Genomic DNA, 19,766 nt, shown 5'->3' with positions numbered 1-19,766 from the left:
AAAAGTCTATAAGGCAAACATAAGTAAAACAAAACATGTCATTGGTTACATAGGATGAGGTCGGAAAACTGTCGTGCTGATGACGACTATTGAGCTAGAAACACGTCTATGCGATTGTCCTCTTGTCTCCAGACAATAAACCTGTCCATTTCCTTAATGGCATGTCAGTTATGGAGAATTGTTGATTCTTGAGATTATCTCCCCTTCCCAAGTGGCGTTAGTCTTAACTGCCATTTGATATAATTAAGATACATCACCCAGATGCGGAAATAATCATAATAAATGAAGAATTTATGGTGTATGGTACTTGATGGATCTGTACTTGCCTATGTTGTTCAAATATATGCCACTGGAAACTCTAGTTATTTGTCTTGTTCATTTTTGTTTAAATTGTGTGTGTGTGTGTGTGTGTGTGTGTGTGTGTGTACATAGAAGAAATGGAATATCATCCTATGAAGTAGCTTGCCGGGTTTCGAATTGTCAGCATGCTACACTTTGCTATATGATGAAAGACAACATGAGTCTGTGTGAATACAAACACTTATGAAAACGTACAGAGCATCTTGTGTTTTTCTAAGAAAACAGGATGTGTTTTGAGGGAGATTTTACTGCTAACTCTAGTAGATTGAGTGCCTCCGTAGAGACCTACTCACCGTCAAGTAAGCCATTGAACAAATAGGCGTTGAAGTGCATGGACATAGAATGAAAACACCATGAAGCGGTCGCCTGCCTTCAATCATATCACAAGCACAGGGTTTGTGATTTAGGCACATTGCAGGCAGATGTCTACTGGATTGCTCATAGAAATGAGTGGCTGTGTGGTAAGTAGCTCGCTTCCCAACCACATGGTTCCGGGATCAGTCCCACTGCGTCGCACCTTCTACTATAGCCTTGTGAGTGGATCAGGTGGACGGAAACTGAAAAGCCCGTCGTATATATATATATATGTATATATATATATATATATATATATATATATATATATATATATATATATATATATATATACATACATATATATATATATATACACATATATATATATATATCTGTGCGCGTGTGTGTATATGTTTGTGTCTGTGTTGTCTCCCCCAACATCGCTTGACAACCGATGCTGGTGTGTTTACGTCCCCGTTACTTAGCGGTTCGGCAAAATGACCGATAGAATAAGTACTTGGCTTATAAAGAATAAGTCCTAGGGTCGATTTGCTCGACTAAAGGCGGTGCTCCAGCATGGGTGCAGTTAAATGACTGAACCAAGTAAAAGAATAAAAGAATATGTAGTGTGTGTGTGTGTGTGTGTGTGTGTGTGAGAGAGAGAGAGAGAGTGGTGACAGACAGAGAAAAGAACAAAAGTCCAAGGGTGGATCACTTAATTTGACGCTCAAACAAGGAATAAAGTTATGGAATAAGATTTTATAGAGAAAATGTACAATATTTCCGACATAGTTCTTCGTTGGATACACAAGGAGAGACAAGAAAGAGAGAAAAGGAGATATGAAAAGAGAGAAAAGGAGATATGAAAAGAGAGAAGAGAACAAGGAAATAAAGGTATGTGGGGGTGGTTCACACACACACACATGCTAGAATTGCATAAAAGAAAAAAAAAACGCTTCTTGTACAGAGCAATACGGAATACATCTGTCCGCAACATGTCTTATCGTAACACGCGAGCCAGCGATGTGATCGGAGGCAAGAACGTTCATCTGCATGCATACACATACATGAAAATACACACACACACACATACATACATACAAACATACATACACACACACATTCGCACACACACAACAATCAGATAAAAAAATGGAAACGATATTGTTACATCATTCAACGTTATAATCATTTCTATCACTGTGTGTATTTGAATTTGTGTGCTTGTGTGTGTCTTAGTGAGAGAGAGAGAGAGAGGGGGGGGGAGTACTGGGAACCATTTGATAATTCACTCCACAGCTACTCAGAGTTTCAATGACGTGTAGAGGTACAAATACTCTCTTTCAGATAATACTTGGTGAATGAAATTGTATGTTGGTAGGGCACATGTTTGTAGGGCACATGTTTGTAGGGCACATGTTTGTAGGGCACATGTTTGTAGGGCACATGTTTGTAGGGCATAAACCAGGTTGAATTTCATTGGTCAAAGCAAGTCATATGTTGTTAGATAGACTATTATGTGTAAAGAAAAGCTTCTGGTCCAGACTTACTGAGGATATCTACTCAGTGGGACTTAGTCCTTTTGGGATCTATTTTAAAACGGGGGCCACATTTTTCATTAATGTTTTACGTAGTGTTTTTGGTACCGAAAGACTTTCAAACTTCGTATACTTATCTATTTTGTGTTATAGAACAGAAAAATATTTTTGTATTCGAATTTATTTCATGTAAAAAATTGTCTTATTTCGATAATTTCAACCAATCACTGACAAGTATTCAGTTGTTTACATTTACTCCTTTGGCTGATTAAGCGATGTAAAGCGTATTTAATCTCCATACCTTCGTTTTATTTGCTTTTTTCATTTTAAATTTGCTTTAACCCTAACCCTAACCCTAGGGTTAGGGTTAGGGTTAGGGTTAATTATTTCAGAATCGTTTGTTTATGTAGTCGACACTTAATGTATATCGGCTGAATGGACGTCAGTGATTGGTTGAAATTACAGAAATACAACTTTAACATGGAATAACTTATGGATTTCTTTTTTTTAAAAGAAGACTAAGAGAAAAAGATGTTTTATATGACACATTCTACCAGTGTTCCAAGTTTCAAAGTGTTTCGTTAATGAAAAATGTGACCCCTGTTTTAAAAAAGATCCTCATTTTGCAATGAATTTCAAGGGTGCATGGAAACCAGGCAGAAGAAATTGTATCCAATGTTAACATCTAGACAAAATCTCTGACATTCAATTAAGTAATATTGCTGGTGTTTTAATATTTGGAACTTTCTGCATAGCCATGTTCAATGTTATGAGATACATTTCAATCCTAGTCCCTAAGTTTCCAGACGAAATGGGACAAGAAATTGAATATTTTTTCTTATCTCTTGACCTGAATGAATCTACATGCTAATAATATAAGTCTTTGAATGTATTCATGTTGACTCCAGTATAATTCCTTTTCATACTATCTGAGGTTATTATAGACACTCTGTATATCGCTACTTTGATGAAACAATATTCTATAAACAGACAAATTATGACATTTCTACAGTTACAAAGCTGCTGTTTAAGTGGAGAATGCATGTTGAAATGCATGTTTTCGGTTGAGGTGTGTAATCTGGAAAACGAGATTATCTAAGTAAGAAAAAGCCAAACTTAACATTATTAGTGTTTTGGAATTAGTTGTATTTGTGTGTAGGTGGGAAATGTCCTACTAGAGTCAAAAGGTTTTTGGTTGTACTGGTAGCTACAGTCTTATTGTACGGTGGATTAAACCCAATACAATAGCTTCTTTTTCCTTGCTTTATGTGTGTGCGTGTGCGTGTAGGAAGGTACTGGTATACTAGATCCTCATTAGAACCACTTCTAGCTAGATCGTTGTTATATTATGAAAGGGGTGGCCCTGTTTCAAATGTCTCTCATCTATAGATACTTATTCCAGGTGCAATGTTTATAATCATGGCGAAGAAGTGGTTTGGAATTTTTGTGTATATATATGTTATTCTCGTTTGGTTGTCTGTGTGTGCCTATTTTCAAAGCCAGTATTGTATTCAAATCAGCTCCTATTAAATTGGCGCCGATGATTAAGTTCAAACGTTGCCACGAAAATTTCTACTAAAAAAAAAAAAAAAAAAAAAAAAAAAAAAGGTGGCTATCTGTTTGACGTTTCCAACTGATAACTTTAGAAACCCACAACCTATATAGAGGGGATCATGTCTCTCCAGAACACTGATATAAAAGCATCTATCAAAGTCTCAGACGGTTTGGAAAGGAATTATAAGGGACACATTGTGAATACATTCAAAAGCAGATATTGCCAATAACTAAACTCATTTAGATCAATGTGTAAAGAAAACTCCACTTCTTTGTCCCAATTCGTCTGAAAACTCAGAACCAAGGAATCAAATCATAACTCAGTAACGTGAAACATCGTCGGCAAAACGACTCTATACTTCAAAGGAATCCGAAAATTCAGGCTATCCCTAACTGAATAGTCCCAGGTATTAAAATAGCTACAAATATTACTTAATCAGAGATCACAGGTATTAGCTATTGTCGTCATCAGAAACTTACTTCTGGACAATTTTCATAAGACTGAATATTAACGGTCTAATGTGATAACTATAACCGGTTAGTTTCTTCTTGATAGCTGTAGACTTTGACCAGGGTCTTTTCAGTGAAGGCAATAACCATGTTTCTGGTCTCCTGCATATTTGGTCGGCTAATATTTGATGAATATAAGCTCTACGTGTATTGAGTACATTACAGCGGAGTAAGCTAAAACGTGTGTGTAAGGGCGTGTTGCTTATTACGATCATGAGAAAAAAATACTCAATTCATAGTATAAAGTATAATTTTACTCATTTATCTGATACCTGATGCTATCTAGTTTCACGATTTATTGATGTCAGATGGTAACTAATGACTGTGTGTGTGTTTATGTGTGTGCGTGCGCGCGCATGTAGGTATGTGCTCTCTCTATATATGGACACTAAGATCAATAGATAAATGAAGATAAATTTGAGATAAGTAAGCAGATAGACAGAAAGACAGAAAGATAGATCGATATGTAAAACACACACACACACACAAAAAATAGAATCAACGAGAAAGCTTCTACATGCCATCCGACCAGCTAGAAATAGGAGCTAAATCTCAGATGACATACTACCACTTTAAAATGAAGGCCGCTATACTAGTGAATCACATTTAGAATGCCTTTGTTACTATGTGTACTCGACGATGGCTGACCTGTAGTTAAACAACAACCTGGAACTAATGAAATAGCGTCGATGTGACGACTCGACCTAATAGAATCTATCGACAAATCTCCCTCAACCATACACCAATGTTACACAATAAGTAGAAATATCTAGATATTAGCCAACCAAAAGAACAGCCACACGCACACACCGACAGGAATAATTCTTGGGCTGCTCTCTAACCGTTTCTTTCTAGAAGTGAAAGTAAAGCCATTATCTAAACATTTCCTTTATATTTTATGTATAAAATAAGCTTGAGTTTTGTTTGTTTTGTTTTTTAATATTCTTCATGTGTGTTATTTGACTTCTGAGTTTTATTTGCTTTATATCTTGAATATTTGAGACAAAGTGAAGAACATTACAATTCTAATTTCTTTATATTTAGAATATATAATTTTAGACACTTTATAATATGTAAAGAATTTTTAGCATTATCATCATTTTTTTTAAAGTGACGAACTAGCAGAGTCGTTAAGCACGTTGGACAAAATACTGACCGGCATTTCTTCCGACACGTTCTGAGGTCAACTTTGTCATTCATCTTTTTCGGGGTCGATACTACCATTCAAGGTAATCGACTTGCCACCGTTCCCTAAAATTATTGGCCTTATGCTAAAGTTAGAAAGTATTATTATTTGATATAAAGAATGAAATTATTATTAATATTATTTATATCAGACTGACAGTGAAAATACAATTCTGGGTTATTTACGCTTTCGAAATCTGCATGTACCGAGCTAAAATATTACCGGTATCTACATACTAAGTTACCGGTTAAGAAGTAGAATCGATGACATCAACTGCATCACTATTGAACACCACTACAAGGGAATTTATCAAGTTGTGATATTATCAGAATTTGTAAGAATCAAAGATAGGCGTTCCTTCGATATTGGTCTGCAGATTGTCGGTTTGAAGAGACGACGTCGCTCACCCTCTCTTTCAGTCTAGCTTGTGAAGGTTGTATGGGTGAATGACGTCGTGTACTAATACCGAAAGATTGCCTACAGATAGTAAAAAGGGAGGTAGATTGACAGAATCGATAGGGCATCAGAAGAAATACCTTGCAGTATTTGTTCCGGCTCTTTACGTTCTGAGTTCGAATCCCGTCGAGATCAACTTCAAGGGGAGAAGGTCGATAAAATAAAATACTAAGTCAAGTACTAGAGTGGATTTAATCAATTTATCTCCCCTCCCCCACTACCACCACCCACTCACAAACACATTTCTCGTCTTGCAACTATTTAAGAAATCTTTATTAAAACAGCGAAGACAGGTGAGTGTTGGGGAAAATACCGGTATTGAATTTTTATTTTGCTCAGCACAACTACACAACTGTGCTCCTCCCTCCCGTCTTTCTTACCTTATAACTTTCTGAAAAATGGATATAATTTTTAAAATGAAAATTTCCAAGTCTATAAGCATACCAAACAGTCAGTCACATCAGTAAATTCACCTCAGATAACCGGGGAAGGGGGGGGGGGAATTATGCCGGTAACACTGGAAAATTTCGTTTTTTAAAAATAAATATTCGTTTAAGAAATTCCAGAAATGAAATGATGGCCTTCAAAAGTATTTTTCAGCATAATTGTAATCTACATCGTCAAAACGTATGAGGAAACAAAGACGAGATGTGTGAATTATCCAACCCCCACCCCACCCCACATACACACACACACAATAAAATTTTTTACAGTAAATTCCGATATAATCATAATCTATACCATCTGAAACGTATTTATAGAAAATTCCATTTAAAAATATCCATTTATTAGAAAGTTATGAGGAAACAAAGTCAAGGGTCACACTTGTGTAGCTATGTCGATAAAATAAATCTAAAAGTAGTTCCGTTGAGATTTAACAGAATAAGATCCAGATTGTGTAGATCCAGATTCGCCTTGGTTGAGGAGCAAGTCTATGACCATTTGCTTCCCAGACAATGTGCATTGCATCCTTTTTCTGTTTTAATCCTTCTTTCATTCTTCCCGTTCCCTACCATTCTGTATTCAGAACTGTCCTCTTTTCAAGACAGTAGCATGGTGAGGCGAGGGGATATTCAGCTGCTATTTCTAGCAGGTTGAGTGAGAGTATGGAGGTAAATCGATTTATACCTATGTCTCTTACAGATTTTCCAGGTCTTGTGCAAATAATTAAAATGATTTTCCTGTCATCTATAACAGACCTTAAACACACACGCGCACACGCATACACAAACACACACATACACACAAATGTAAACACGTGCGCACACACTCACACACGTATACGCGCCCGCGCGCACGTATTTTCAATTCTTTTATCGATAAATAAACCTTATCAAATACTAAGTGGAAATCTACATATTGACCAAAGTTATTTTATTTGCTTAATCTTCTAATGCCATAACTGTCCAAGATCTAACAAATCCATTTTCACAACCTAAATAACCTCAAATATCTACATCCAACTTCTAAATTATTAAAAAAAAAAATCCACTTCATACATCAAATTTTTATGCGATAATTCATTAAAATAATTCTAATATTAGTTATATTGTAATGAATTTAAAGTTTATGGAAAACACTTCTCCGATTGGAAAAAAAAAGCGTAAATTCTATGTCGATTGAGAAAAGAATGTGGTTGAAAGTAACCGGAATGTGTGTGTGTGTGTTATTGTGTGCGTGTGTGTGTGTGTGTGTGTGGTGATAGAATGCAGCATTCTGTGGTCAACGAGCACTGAGACACAATTAAATACATATTTATTACGAACACACTAAATATTTTTTCTCGTGTATCCAGAAACATACGAATAGACAAACACTCACACACATAACACAAAGATATACACACACAAACACACACACTACCCCGTTCATTCACTATAATATACAAGTACAGATCCGTTAATAAACACACACGCATACTTCCTTACACATTGACTAAGACACACACACATTTGCTGAGATATACATGCATATACATGCACCGATATACTCAGATAGACACATGCACTTACATAATTCATATACACACATACACACATCGTATTGATTTTCGTTTTGGCATGAGTATGGAACATAAGATTTAATAATTTATAGGAGAGCAAACAGAGAACTTGTGATGTTCATGCTTTTCCATCCCCAAAACGCGTTAAATAAAGTAAAGTGATTCCAGCACTTTTATATAAATATCGGATTGAGTATCAATGACAATGAAACAATGAATGAAAACATATAATACGTACACACACACACACACACACACAGATACAGACAGACAAATAGATAGATAAACAGTCAGACAGAGACAGACAGATAGATAGATAGATAGATAGATAGATAGATAGACAGGGAGGTAGGCAAGGAGACAGATATATATATATATATATATATATATATATATATATATATATTGATAGATAGATAGATAGATAGATAGATAGATATAGATAGATAGATAGATAAACAGACAGACGGACGAACGGACGGAAGGAAGGAAGAAAGGAAGGATGGATGGATAGATATATAGACAGACAGACAGATAGATAAATAAACAGACAGCCAGACGGACGGACGGAAGGAAGGATAGATAGATAGACAGACAGACAGATAGATAAAGAAAAACAGTGAACACCAATGGATATATATATTTAAGTGACATACCAAAATAAACTGGTTTTCCACATTTATTGCACTTGTTCATGATTTGGTTAAGTAGATCCTCTGTCAAGTGTGACCAGATTAAAAAAAAAAGGTAAATCCTTTAATCGCTGCTACTACATCTGTCCCTTTGTAGAAAATAAACAGGTATATATAATGAGATATATTAATAATATATATATACATACAGGTTTAAGAGTAACGGAATAAAAAAAAGAGGCCAATATCTATCTATCTATCTGTCTGCCTCTCTATCTATCTACACGCACACACACACACACACACACACACACATGGTAGAATCACATCAAAATAAAATCTAGAAACGACGACTATGAGAAAGAATAAGTAGGAAAATTATACATACATTGTAGCATATATATATGTGTGTGTGTGTGATATATATATATATATATATATATATATATATATATATATATATATTTAATATAATGTATATACATGTGTGCGTATGTATGTACGTATGTATGTACGTATGTATGTATGTGTGTGTGTATGTACGTGTAGGTACGCATGCGTGCGTGCATGTGTGTGTGTGTGTGTGTGTGTGTGTGTGAATGAATGCTGAATCCAATTCTAAACACCTGGCTGGGTGTCAGTCATAAAATGTCTTTGTATCCTTTCATCGTTGATCAAGTCACGTATATATATGGCTATCAGTGTTTCCTTATAGCTAAGGACATGCTGACGATCACCTACACACACACACACACACACACAGGTGACAAATAGGTAGATGTATATATTTATATGTGTGTATATTTTGCGTTCGAGTGAACCAACGAGGGAAGTGTATACATACCATAACCATTGTGTGTAGCATAATATACGCATATACATACATACATATATTTATATGTACATACATACTGCGTGAGCTTCGAACTGTGATCACTTTGAAATGAAGACTTTTCGATAGCAATAACCAGCTGCCGATAACATTAAGTGAATAGTTTCTGACCCCGCTAATTTCGATAACAATATCCGGTGGATAACATTATCCGAAATTATATTCAGGTTCCTCTGTGTTACTGTTATTACCAGCCCATAAATAAGGGGCTGGCGATAACATTAAGCGAATAATTTGATACTAATTAAGATAATAATAACTGGTTGATAATATTATCCGAGATAATGTTATCACACACACGCAAACATAATACACAAAAGCACAGACAAACACACATATACTCTCTCTCACACACACACAACAATAATTATATATCAAAAACAATAAAGGTATCTGAGATTATAATAACCGGCTTCTGTATCACACACAAACACACACAGATTCACAACAATAATTATCAGAATCAATAAAGGTAATGGTACAAGTTGGTAGAAGTTGTTGTTGCATTGAGCTGATGCAGGTATTGATATATATCTACAGCTACAGAATAAATATTACAGCAGTAATAATAAATAATAATAATAATGAGTATATAAATAAAAAGTGGGAAGGTTTTGTAATGTTTTTTGTTCATTTTAGCAGCCACTTGGCTACCTTCGAACACGACACAATATTTCCTGCTACTGTTTCTTAAAAATAAATCACGTTATGTCTTTCGTCTTTTGGAAGCTGTTTACCATCGTTAAATTTCTTTTTTTAATAGAAGTAGTAGTAGATAATTACCTCAGATAAAGAAAAATACCATCTTTGATGAAATATATTCTTCATTTAGTGAAATTATTTTCTTTTCAATTCGATTTTATGCTTTTGGTTAGCTTGGCTTTCCCAAATTGTCGTCTGCCAACTCACTCACTCGTACACACGCACTCCCCCTCTCTCTGTATCTAGTTACCTTTCACTCACTTGCTCACTCACTCATATACATACACTCTTCCTCCTCTTACTCTCTAGCTACCTTTCACTCACTCATACGTACATTCTCCCTCACCCCCAATTTCTGTTTAGCAATCTTTCATTCACTCACTATCACCCTCTCTATCACTGAAGCTCTTACTCACTCTCTCACTTACACTCTGTCACTTAAGGAAGTAAACACTCCGTCACTCCCTCATACAGTATCTACCTCTGTCATTTAAATCCTCACTCACGTCCAACTGTCTCTCTATCAAGCTTACTCTCATACTTTCTGCCTATCTAATTGTCATATTCATTTCCAACTGCCACTCATTTACTTTCCCTCTAATTAGTAATCACACACCCACATTCATATACTTTCCTCTTCACTTTCATCCTTTCACTTACTCTCTTTGAACTAATATATTTATGTTCTCTTCCAACACTACTGTCCACTCTCACCCCTTCCTCTCTCGATCTTTTTCTCTCTCTCACTCACTCACTTTATCTCATATTGTTAATATATCACTCTCAAAAGTGTTTCAATCTTGTTTTTAAACCTGAGTGGGTGATTTTTCTTTGTTTTTTTTTTTTGTTTTTACTGATGATCATTTTAATTACTCTACCACATTGCATACTGAAAATTACATTTATCTTTATTATTATTTTCATATCTAGAAGTGCATCTGTATTTATGATGGTGCAGTTGCCTTCCTGCGTACATGTGCGTGAAATAAGTGACAGCTTTTTGTTTAACCAAACCTTTTTCTCCTTTCTTTCTTTCGTTCATTCTTTCTGACAGTCTTTCGTAATATTTTCTCTGTATCCGTGAGAGCGTGTTTAGTATTTCCTTCATGCTTTTACTCATATCAAACAATTAATTGTTTTGCTGCGAGGTATCTGCTTTGTGTGTGTTCAGTTGGTGTCAGGGAATACAGCCGTTAAATACTTGATTAATCGAGGAGAGACTCATCCGTGTGTTTAGTGTAGGATACTATCGGTGGATAATGTATTCCTTTGCCGGTTTGCGTGTCATTGGACTGCGGCCATACTGGGACACAGTCGTCATTGGTATTTAGTGGATCATATCACTACTTATTTCACTCTGGTGACGTATATTCTCGTCTTTATTTGCTGGATTACTACATTTACGAAATATAAAGAAATAACGTACGATATAAACAACAGCAATAACATATTTACACACACACCCGTAACCTGAGTGGGGTCGACAAGTTCGGACGAATACGCCAACGAGCGACGTATGATTAAACACTCACAATTATAGACATATATACACCCACACAAATTTATACATACACACATACTTACAGACATACACACGCACACATTAATCTACATACAAACGAAAATCAGATGGCTAATGGTGGATCCATTTTAATGAGACCCCTTCGTTGAAATCCTGGCCACGCCCAAGCATGCAAATGTATTTAGGTATGCACGTATGTTTATAGGTATGTTGGAAAGTGTGTGCGTATATAAGCACACGCGCGCGCGCGTACATACAAACGTACGTACGTACGTGCTTACGTACAAAGATGAATTGATAGAAATGTTAGTGTGCTACATAAAATACCTTGTGTCGTTAGTTCCAGCTTTTTTACGTTCTGGGTTCAAATCCCGCCGAAGTCAACCTTTCTTTAATCCTCTCAAAATGAGAAAATAAAGTGTCTGTCTATTTAAATATGTGCTTTCTTTCACAGGAGAAAATCTGTTTTCGGGAGCCGGCAAAAATCAGTGGTGATTTTGGAAAGTTCTCAAAACAAGTGCCAAATTAATTCAGCTTATCATCGCTCTAAATGGCAGCACACCAGCTGGCAAAAGAGAGAATGCAATAGGACCTTGAAGGTCTTGAGTAAAGTGAATGAATGAATGCTTCAACACACCATACACACACTTTCAGTCTTTCAAACTCCGCTTACAAAATATTAGTCAACTCAGTCTATAATAACAAAATGCTTGCCTACCCCAGTTGCTGTGCTATGGGATCGAACCTAGAACTATGAGATTGCAAACGGATCTTTTTTTAAGAAACCACGCGGTAGGTGTATATGTATGAACGTCCGTGAATTCATCTGTACCAGTCAAGTACTAAGGATCAATATAATCGACTTGCCCCCTCCCCTCAAATTGCATGCATTTTACCGAAATTAAAAAGGAATGGCATGGTGCAATATGAGAGAGACATTTAGCTGTTATTTCCAGCAGGTCCAGCGACGGTTCTGAACCTTTTTAATATCCGGGTCAAATCTAAAATCTGGAGCTTTTTTAGGGAGCCACCCCACAAAAAGTAGAAGACAAGTCAATGAAAGAAAAATATTTATAGAGAGAAGACCGTCAGGGTCGCCGAAACGGTGCTTGAGGACCGCGTGCGGCCCTGGGAGCCGCTGTTGACAACCGCTGATATAGAGGCTCATTGGAACGTTATTTATTTATTTTATCTTTTCTGTTTGACTTGCTTCAGTCATTTTTAACTGCGGCCATGCTGGGATACTGCCTTGAAGGGCTTTAGTCGAACAAATCTACCCCAGGACTTATTTCTTAAAGCCTGGTACTTATTCTATCGGTCTGTTTTGCCGAACCGCAAGATTATGAGGGCGTAAACACACCAACACCATTTGTCGAGTGGTGGTGGGGAACAAACAGACACACACACATAGATATATACATATATGCGACGGGCTTCTTTCAGTTTCCCTCTACCAAATCCACTCACAAGGCATTGGTCGGCTCGAGGTTGTAGTAGAAGACACTTGCCCAAGGTTCCACGCTGTGGGACTGACCTGGGACCATGTGGTTGAGAAGCAAGCTTCTTACCACACAGCCATTTATCTATTTTTGTTTACTTGTTCGCCAGTTATGAATTAAATAAACTTGACTCAGAGATGTTGCACAACATCTGTACGCAATATGAACAGCAAAATGTTTTTAGCTCGGTAAGTCGACACACAACTGATTAACCCATTACCTGCCATAAGCCCCATTTGGGGATCTGCTAAAAACAGTCTCAATGTCGGTTGTTCGTTGTATTTAAAATGAATTGCTTATGCACATTGCATTTGCAGAGGTGTGTTTAACAATATTCAGTAGTAAAAGTTTGTCATTATTAGCGCTGGCTAATTCTAAGGGACATTTTATTTCATAAATTGCAATTTTTGAACTACAAAAATATTAACTGTTTTGAAAACGTTTTTTACCTCTTTTTTTTTGCATTTCCCATCTATATTATTCATTGATATTTCATACACATTCGCATTTGATTCTATAGTTTCAAAAAAAAAAAAAAAAAAAAAAACTAAAATGTTTATTATTGTAATTGAATACAAAAGGACAAATATGCGTTTTTTCAGCGATCCCCATTTGGGACTTTTCGAAAAATTTATAATTTCCGAAATAATTCACATACGAAGAAAAGTTAAATAGTATCTATTATTTTAACTCCTAAGACACCTGGCAAAGACGAAGAATATGAATAAAAGAATTTGGCAGTTAATGGGTTAAAGCAGCTTCCATTTCTGGGTTCAGTCCCACTGCGTGGCACCTTGGGCAAGTGTCTTCTACTATAGCCCCGGGCCGACCAAAGCTTTGTGAATGGATTTGGTAGACGGAAACTGAAAGAAGCCCGTCGTATATATATATGTAGTGAAACTACCTATCGTCACTAGATACAAAACTACTATCGCCATTACATACATTCTTCTCATTTAAATATAAATAAACGCGAACGTAGGGGAAAACATTAACCTTGTCATCACGTGACTGATCATTATTCGAATCGGTAACTTCTTCGAACCGTTCCCGCCAGAACGCAAACTGACCAATCACAGCCCCTAATAAGGTCACGTGATAGAGTATATTTCTACCATCTGGTGAGCCAATAGTTTGTTATAAATAGCTTTAACTCGGCGGCCAAATTTGTCTCGGTCCAGTTTCTCTTTGAGAACTGTTCCGTGTACCACACGACAGCAGCAGCAGTTCCAGCGACCACTTCAACAGCTTCGTCCAGTCAACGATGACCACCGCCGTCGCCACATCAGCAACAAGAGTCTACGACTACTATCCAGCATCATCGTCATGACCAACACGATTCTACGATTACTACTACCGAGCATCAATCTCCACCAGCGTCAACACGACTTACTATGTACACCACACCAAACTACCGCGGCACATCTCTCTCTTCGATTCTGTTAGGTGACTCAGCTTCACCACGGTAAATAAACAGACAAGAGTTCTTAAACAGACAAGAAATTCTCAGCCAGCGACGAACATCTGTATAACAAGAATAACGGCCCGGCATCGATGCCACGACATCACAACTAGTGATCAGCACTGCCACACTCAGCCAACTCACTTTCACATACAGAACTTTTCCTATAGTGTACTAAACAACTGGTATAATTGCTCACGTGTTATTGACTCTCTTTCTATCTGCTGTAAACACTCATACACACATGTATCACTCACATACACACTTTTCTTTGTATGACGGCCTGTCTTTGATTATGTTCTTATATGTCGCATTCACACTCACACACAGACATACACTTTAACGCCATAATAAATATCTCTGTTATTCATCTTATTCGGTTGTGGTCTTTCATTACTGGTCATCTATGTTATCGTCGCATAACATATCATGTATATCATCCATCGATATATAATTGTGTGTTCGACCGTGTGACGCGTTTAAATAAAAGGAGTCCTCTGTTTTTCCATTCGTCACCATTGCTCCTTTTATGAGTTCGCACGGTCGTCCCTTACATATATATATATATATATATATATATATATATATATATATATATATATATATATATATATATATATATATATATATATATATATATATATGTATGTATGTATGTGTATATGTTTGTGTGTCTGTGTTTGTCCCTCCAACATTGCTTGACGACCGATGCTGGTGTGTTTATGCCCCCGTAACTTAGCGGTTCGGCAAAAGAGACCTATAGAATAAGTACTAGGCTTACAAAGCATTTTGCCCGGCGTGTTAACGATTCTGCCGGTTCGCCGCCTTTATTTATAGCATAATGTTAAGTCGATGCAAGGTGGCGAATTAGCAGAATCGTTAGAACATCGGACAAAATGCTTACCGGCATTTCGTCCGTCTTTATGTTCTGATTTCAAATGCCGCCGAGGTTGACTTTTCCTATCAACCTTTCGGGGTCGATAAAATAAGTACCAGTTGAGCACTGGGGGGTCGATCTAATCGACTTTCCCTCTGTCCCAAACTTGCAGGCCTTGCGCCAAAATTTGAAACCAAATTATCCCTTTCCTCGAAACTGCTGGCCTTGTGCTAAATTTGAAACCTATATCATGCAATAAATGATGAAGGATTGTGTTTTGGCAACATCCAGATCAAGCATGGGCAATCTTTTACGAGAAGCGGGCCGGATGAGACATGGATCATCAACAGTGATTTTTCGTTTTTATAGGCAGGCCATTCAGCAAGTCCTGTGGGTTGCACTTGACTCATGATTGAACTAGATCATCGAACAGCTCTTGTCTCGCGATATTCCATTTCTGCCCTTTATGTTCTGAGTTCAAATACCATGAAAATCGATTTTTCTTTTTTAGTTCGATAAAATATGCCCTGTATTTGGTGGCATAAAAGACGCACTTTCTTACCGAAAAATGTAAACATTATTGGTCACACATTCATAGTATACGTTTTGTTTATATGCCTCATTTGCTGCGGAATAGCGCCCAGGAAAGCTTCCCAAATGACAACGAATGTTAAAGAACCTCTGAATGTCATACCAGGTGAGACAACTCGCTTCGGAATCACTGAGAATGATAGATATCGATATTTCGCCATTATTATGGCCCATCAATACCATGTTCTCGGATCATCTCCAAACGAAGTGAATCGCTGGTCTGTGACTGATATGTAAATATAGAGAAATCCATTTGCTGATTCCGGGGCGAGTTATCTCACCTAGTCTGTGACATTCAGGGGTTCTTTAACATTCGGCGTTGGTTGGGGAACTTTCCCCGGGGGCTATCCCGCAGCAAATATGACATATAAACGAAACATGTACGTGTATGTATGTGCGACCGTAGTAATGTTTACATAACCAAAGCTGTTTTTAATTCGTAATTTAATTTTCTTCTACATATGGTATGCCACTGAAATTGGAGTACGTTTCATATACCCGTAATTCTTTTACGCATCAAATAGGGTATCAGATGGTTACTCAGCCGTTTCAATCAATTAAATTCATCCATGAAACTGGAAGCCTTGTGCCTATGTTAAAAACCAATTTTGGATGGCGTCAAATTGAGGAGATTGTTTTGTACTCCCAGTCGCTTAAAAGCCACATACATCGAGACAAGTTCCGACTTAACGAGCTTCTAGACTCGAGAAAGATGTCTGCGCATGAACGGTATATCTACAGTGTGACAATCAACAAATAGAAAAAAACTGGTGTCGTCGTGTGTGTGTGTGTGTGTGTGTGTGTGTGTATTCCAGGGCTGGAATTTAATGAAAATAACATATTCTTTTATTCTTTTACTTATTTCAGTCATTTGACTGCGGCCATGCTGGATCACCACCTTTAGACGAAAACAATCGACCCCAGAACTTATTCTTTGTAAGCATAGTACTTATTCTATCGGTGTCTTTTGCCGAACCGCTAATTTATGGGGACGTAAACACACCAACATCGGTGTCAAGCGATGGTGGGGGAACAAACACAGACACCCAAATACACACACACACACATACACATATATATTTGTATATATACACAAAATATGGAGGTTTACTTCACAAGTGATCTAAACGATTAGGTACACTAGGTAAGTGCTGTAACAGATTACTAGGGCTTCAAGGTTATAGCCGAGACGGTAGTTAAGAAGCCATTGCAGATTTCCGATGCAGCGGATATATAATTGTTAAAGAGGACAACAAACGTTAAGGCAAGGCAAACATCTCAAGTCATATACATTATTATTATTGGAAACAATTCAAAGTCTTACAGCTGTTTCTGGGATATCCCAAAGTATGGGATGACCCAGAAACAGCTGTAAGACTGAATTTTTTCCAATAATAATAATAATCATGTATATGACTTGAGATGTTTGCCTTGCCTTAACGTTTGTTGTCCTCTTTAACAATTATATATATATATATATATATATATATATATATATATATATATATATATATATATATATATATATATATATATATATATATATATATATATATATATACATATATATATATATATATATATATATACATATATATACGACGGACTTCTTTTAGTTTCTGTCTACCAAACCACCCACAAGGCTGACACTTGCCATAGGTGCCAATTTTTGAAGTTGTATAATTCTTCATTCTTTTTTATGATGTCTTGATTATATATTTCAAACTCTGGAACGAAGAACTGTTTAACTGTTTATCTTAGACAATTTTGTATGCACCCTATCATTCAACGCGGTTTATATCAGAGAGCTAATAAGGTACCTGCTCGGATTTCAAATCCTTATTCTTTTATATATATATATATATATATATAAATTAAGAAATGGAGTCAAACGTAAGAGTAGGCATAGAGTGTTGAAAGCATAGCAATATATCAAGAGCGAACGAAAATCATCCAGTAGCTGTGGCATCGTTGTTAGATGCGTATCTCTGCTTCTTTGAGTTTCATCAGTAGCAAGCATCCACTAGCGACTGCATGCTAGGCCAAATTTCGTTGTTAGCGATATAGTAAAACAGTGATTGAAAAGCTACTGGTGTTACAATTAGCCGACAGGCTGGATAAGAACTCGTTATGCGCAACAGAAGCAGTATTAGTTTAAAATAGCAATCTGTGTATCATACTTAATCTGATACATCACGGAAAACATAATTATCTGCGGTATTCATCTTGAGATAGTATTTATTATAGACATACAGAGTTACAAAGCACACAAAAATATATCGGTAGCCGACGAAAATCGACGGATTTTGTCTTGAGGTGGCCAGTAAGTACTTGCTACTGACGAAGCCCAGAGGCAAAAATGCGTATTTAGCAACGCTACCACCGTTGTTGGAGATGACTTGGTGAGAGAAAATATGTTTTAGATGCCATGAAATACAATATTTTTTGGTAGTGGAATTATATAAAAATAAATGTTAACATGCTATAAGACAATTTGTTAACGTCTATACGTTAAAATTGTGTTTAAAGGGTAAATTAATGCTAAAAGATGTTATCGACCGTAATGACGGATACGGAAAACAAAATGAATGATTTTTCTATTATTGTAACACGTGTTACTTCATGACTGGAAGAGTTGGAAGGCATTGATTGAAATTTGTAATTATGTGGTGTAAAACCTCAATTATAGGTTGCCAGTGAAAAAACAGTCGTAATTATAAAACTTTGTGTTTTACCTCAATTTTCCACCCTGCTAGTCAGAATCTGCCAAAATTCTTTGGTTGATTCTCATTTCATGAAGTAAATTTCGATGCCACTGTAATTAGAGTTATTTGTCTGTTTTTATTTTCTATGATACGAAAGTCTGGTTAGAGAACTGAATCGCTATTGCGTCATTCTGGACCGAAGGCAAAACTTTATCTTTAATCAATTGGCTTGAATAAATGTTCGTTCAGCCGGAGCAGATTGCACAGTATTTACCAGTAAATGTTGGCATATTGTACAAATCTCTGATACTAGATATTTGATATCGATTACTTTTTCCTTCAGATGGTCAGTGATGTCAGTTAAATATCAGAAATCTCTGTCGTTAGAAACTTCAATCGCCGAAAGATGAACTATCAAAGAATTAGTGTCATCGACTTATCTTCGTATCTCTTCTTAATAAAATTTGCTAATTGCCCTCAGAAGCAATGTATCCAGCATTAAATATTTCTTATATATCTTGTAACTCCCCTGAATCAAAGTCTTGATCTTCAGAAAGGATTAATTTATCTAAAGCTAAAAAAGGCAAAGTATCTGTAATGGTCTCTTCTAATACATCTTCCTCATTACCCATTCCAGTTTTTACTTAGGGTCCTTTCACTTTGGTAGGAAAACAGATACTGGTGCGAAATAGTGAGTTCATGCCAGCGGTACAATATCATCACAGAAAATTGCCAATAAATCGTTATTCCTTATATCTTTCAAAACTTGTTTAGTAGTTTCAGTCACCCTTTGTGCATCTGTCGACGATATTTCAGTTTTTGCAGCCAACTTTGATAAACTGAGTATAGGAGCTGACTGAGATTTAGTCCCTAAAATTTTGTTTAAAAATGCGATCGATTATGAACACAACTACGAAAACATACACGATTTTTTAATTTCATTTGAGTGTGGCCGCGATGATTAGTCTTTTAATTATGGCT

At 36.4% G+C, this 19,766-nt stretch overlaps 1 protein-coding gene across 10 annotated transcripts in view; it reads right to left on the bottom strand.

Annotated features, from left to right (window-relative positions):
• The window catches only part of LOC106870574 (uncharacterized), a 152,821-nt gene extending 142,471 nt beyond the window's left edge, over positions 1-10,350 (bottom strand). For all 10 annotated transcript variants that reach the window (XM_089355628.1, XM_089355621.1, XM_089355625.1 and 7 more), the window contains exons 1-2: positions 10,211-10,350; positions 8,560-8,684 (exon numbers count right to left, since the gene is read on the bottom strand). In XM_089355628.1, the coding sequence (XP_089211754.1) occupies positions 8,560-8,599 (40 nt within the window). In that variant the 5' untranslated portion in view covers positions 8,600-8,684; positions 10,211-10,350. The remainder of the gene's footprint in view (positions 1-8,559; positions 8,685-10,210) is intronic.
• Positions 10,351-19,766: the final 9,416 nt, after the last annotated feature.

Source organism: Octopus bimaculoides, chromosome 7, assembly GCF_046866305.1.
Source record: "Octopus bimaculoides isolate indiv1 chromosome 7, ASM4686630v1, whole genome shotgun sequence".
In the NCBI taxonomy this organism is placed as follows: Eukaryota; Metazoa; Mollusca; class Cephalopoda; order Octopoda; family Octopodidae; genus Octopus; species Octopus bimaculoides.
This window is presented reverse-complemented; position numbering and strand designations above follow the sequence as displayed.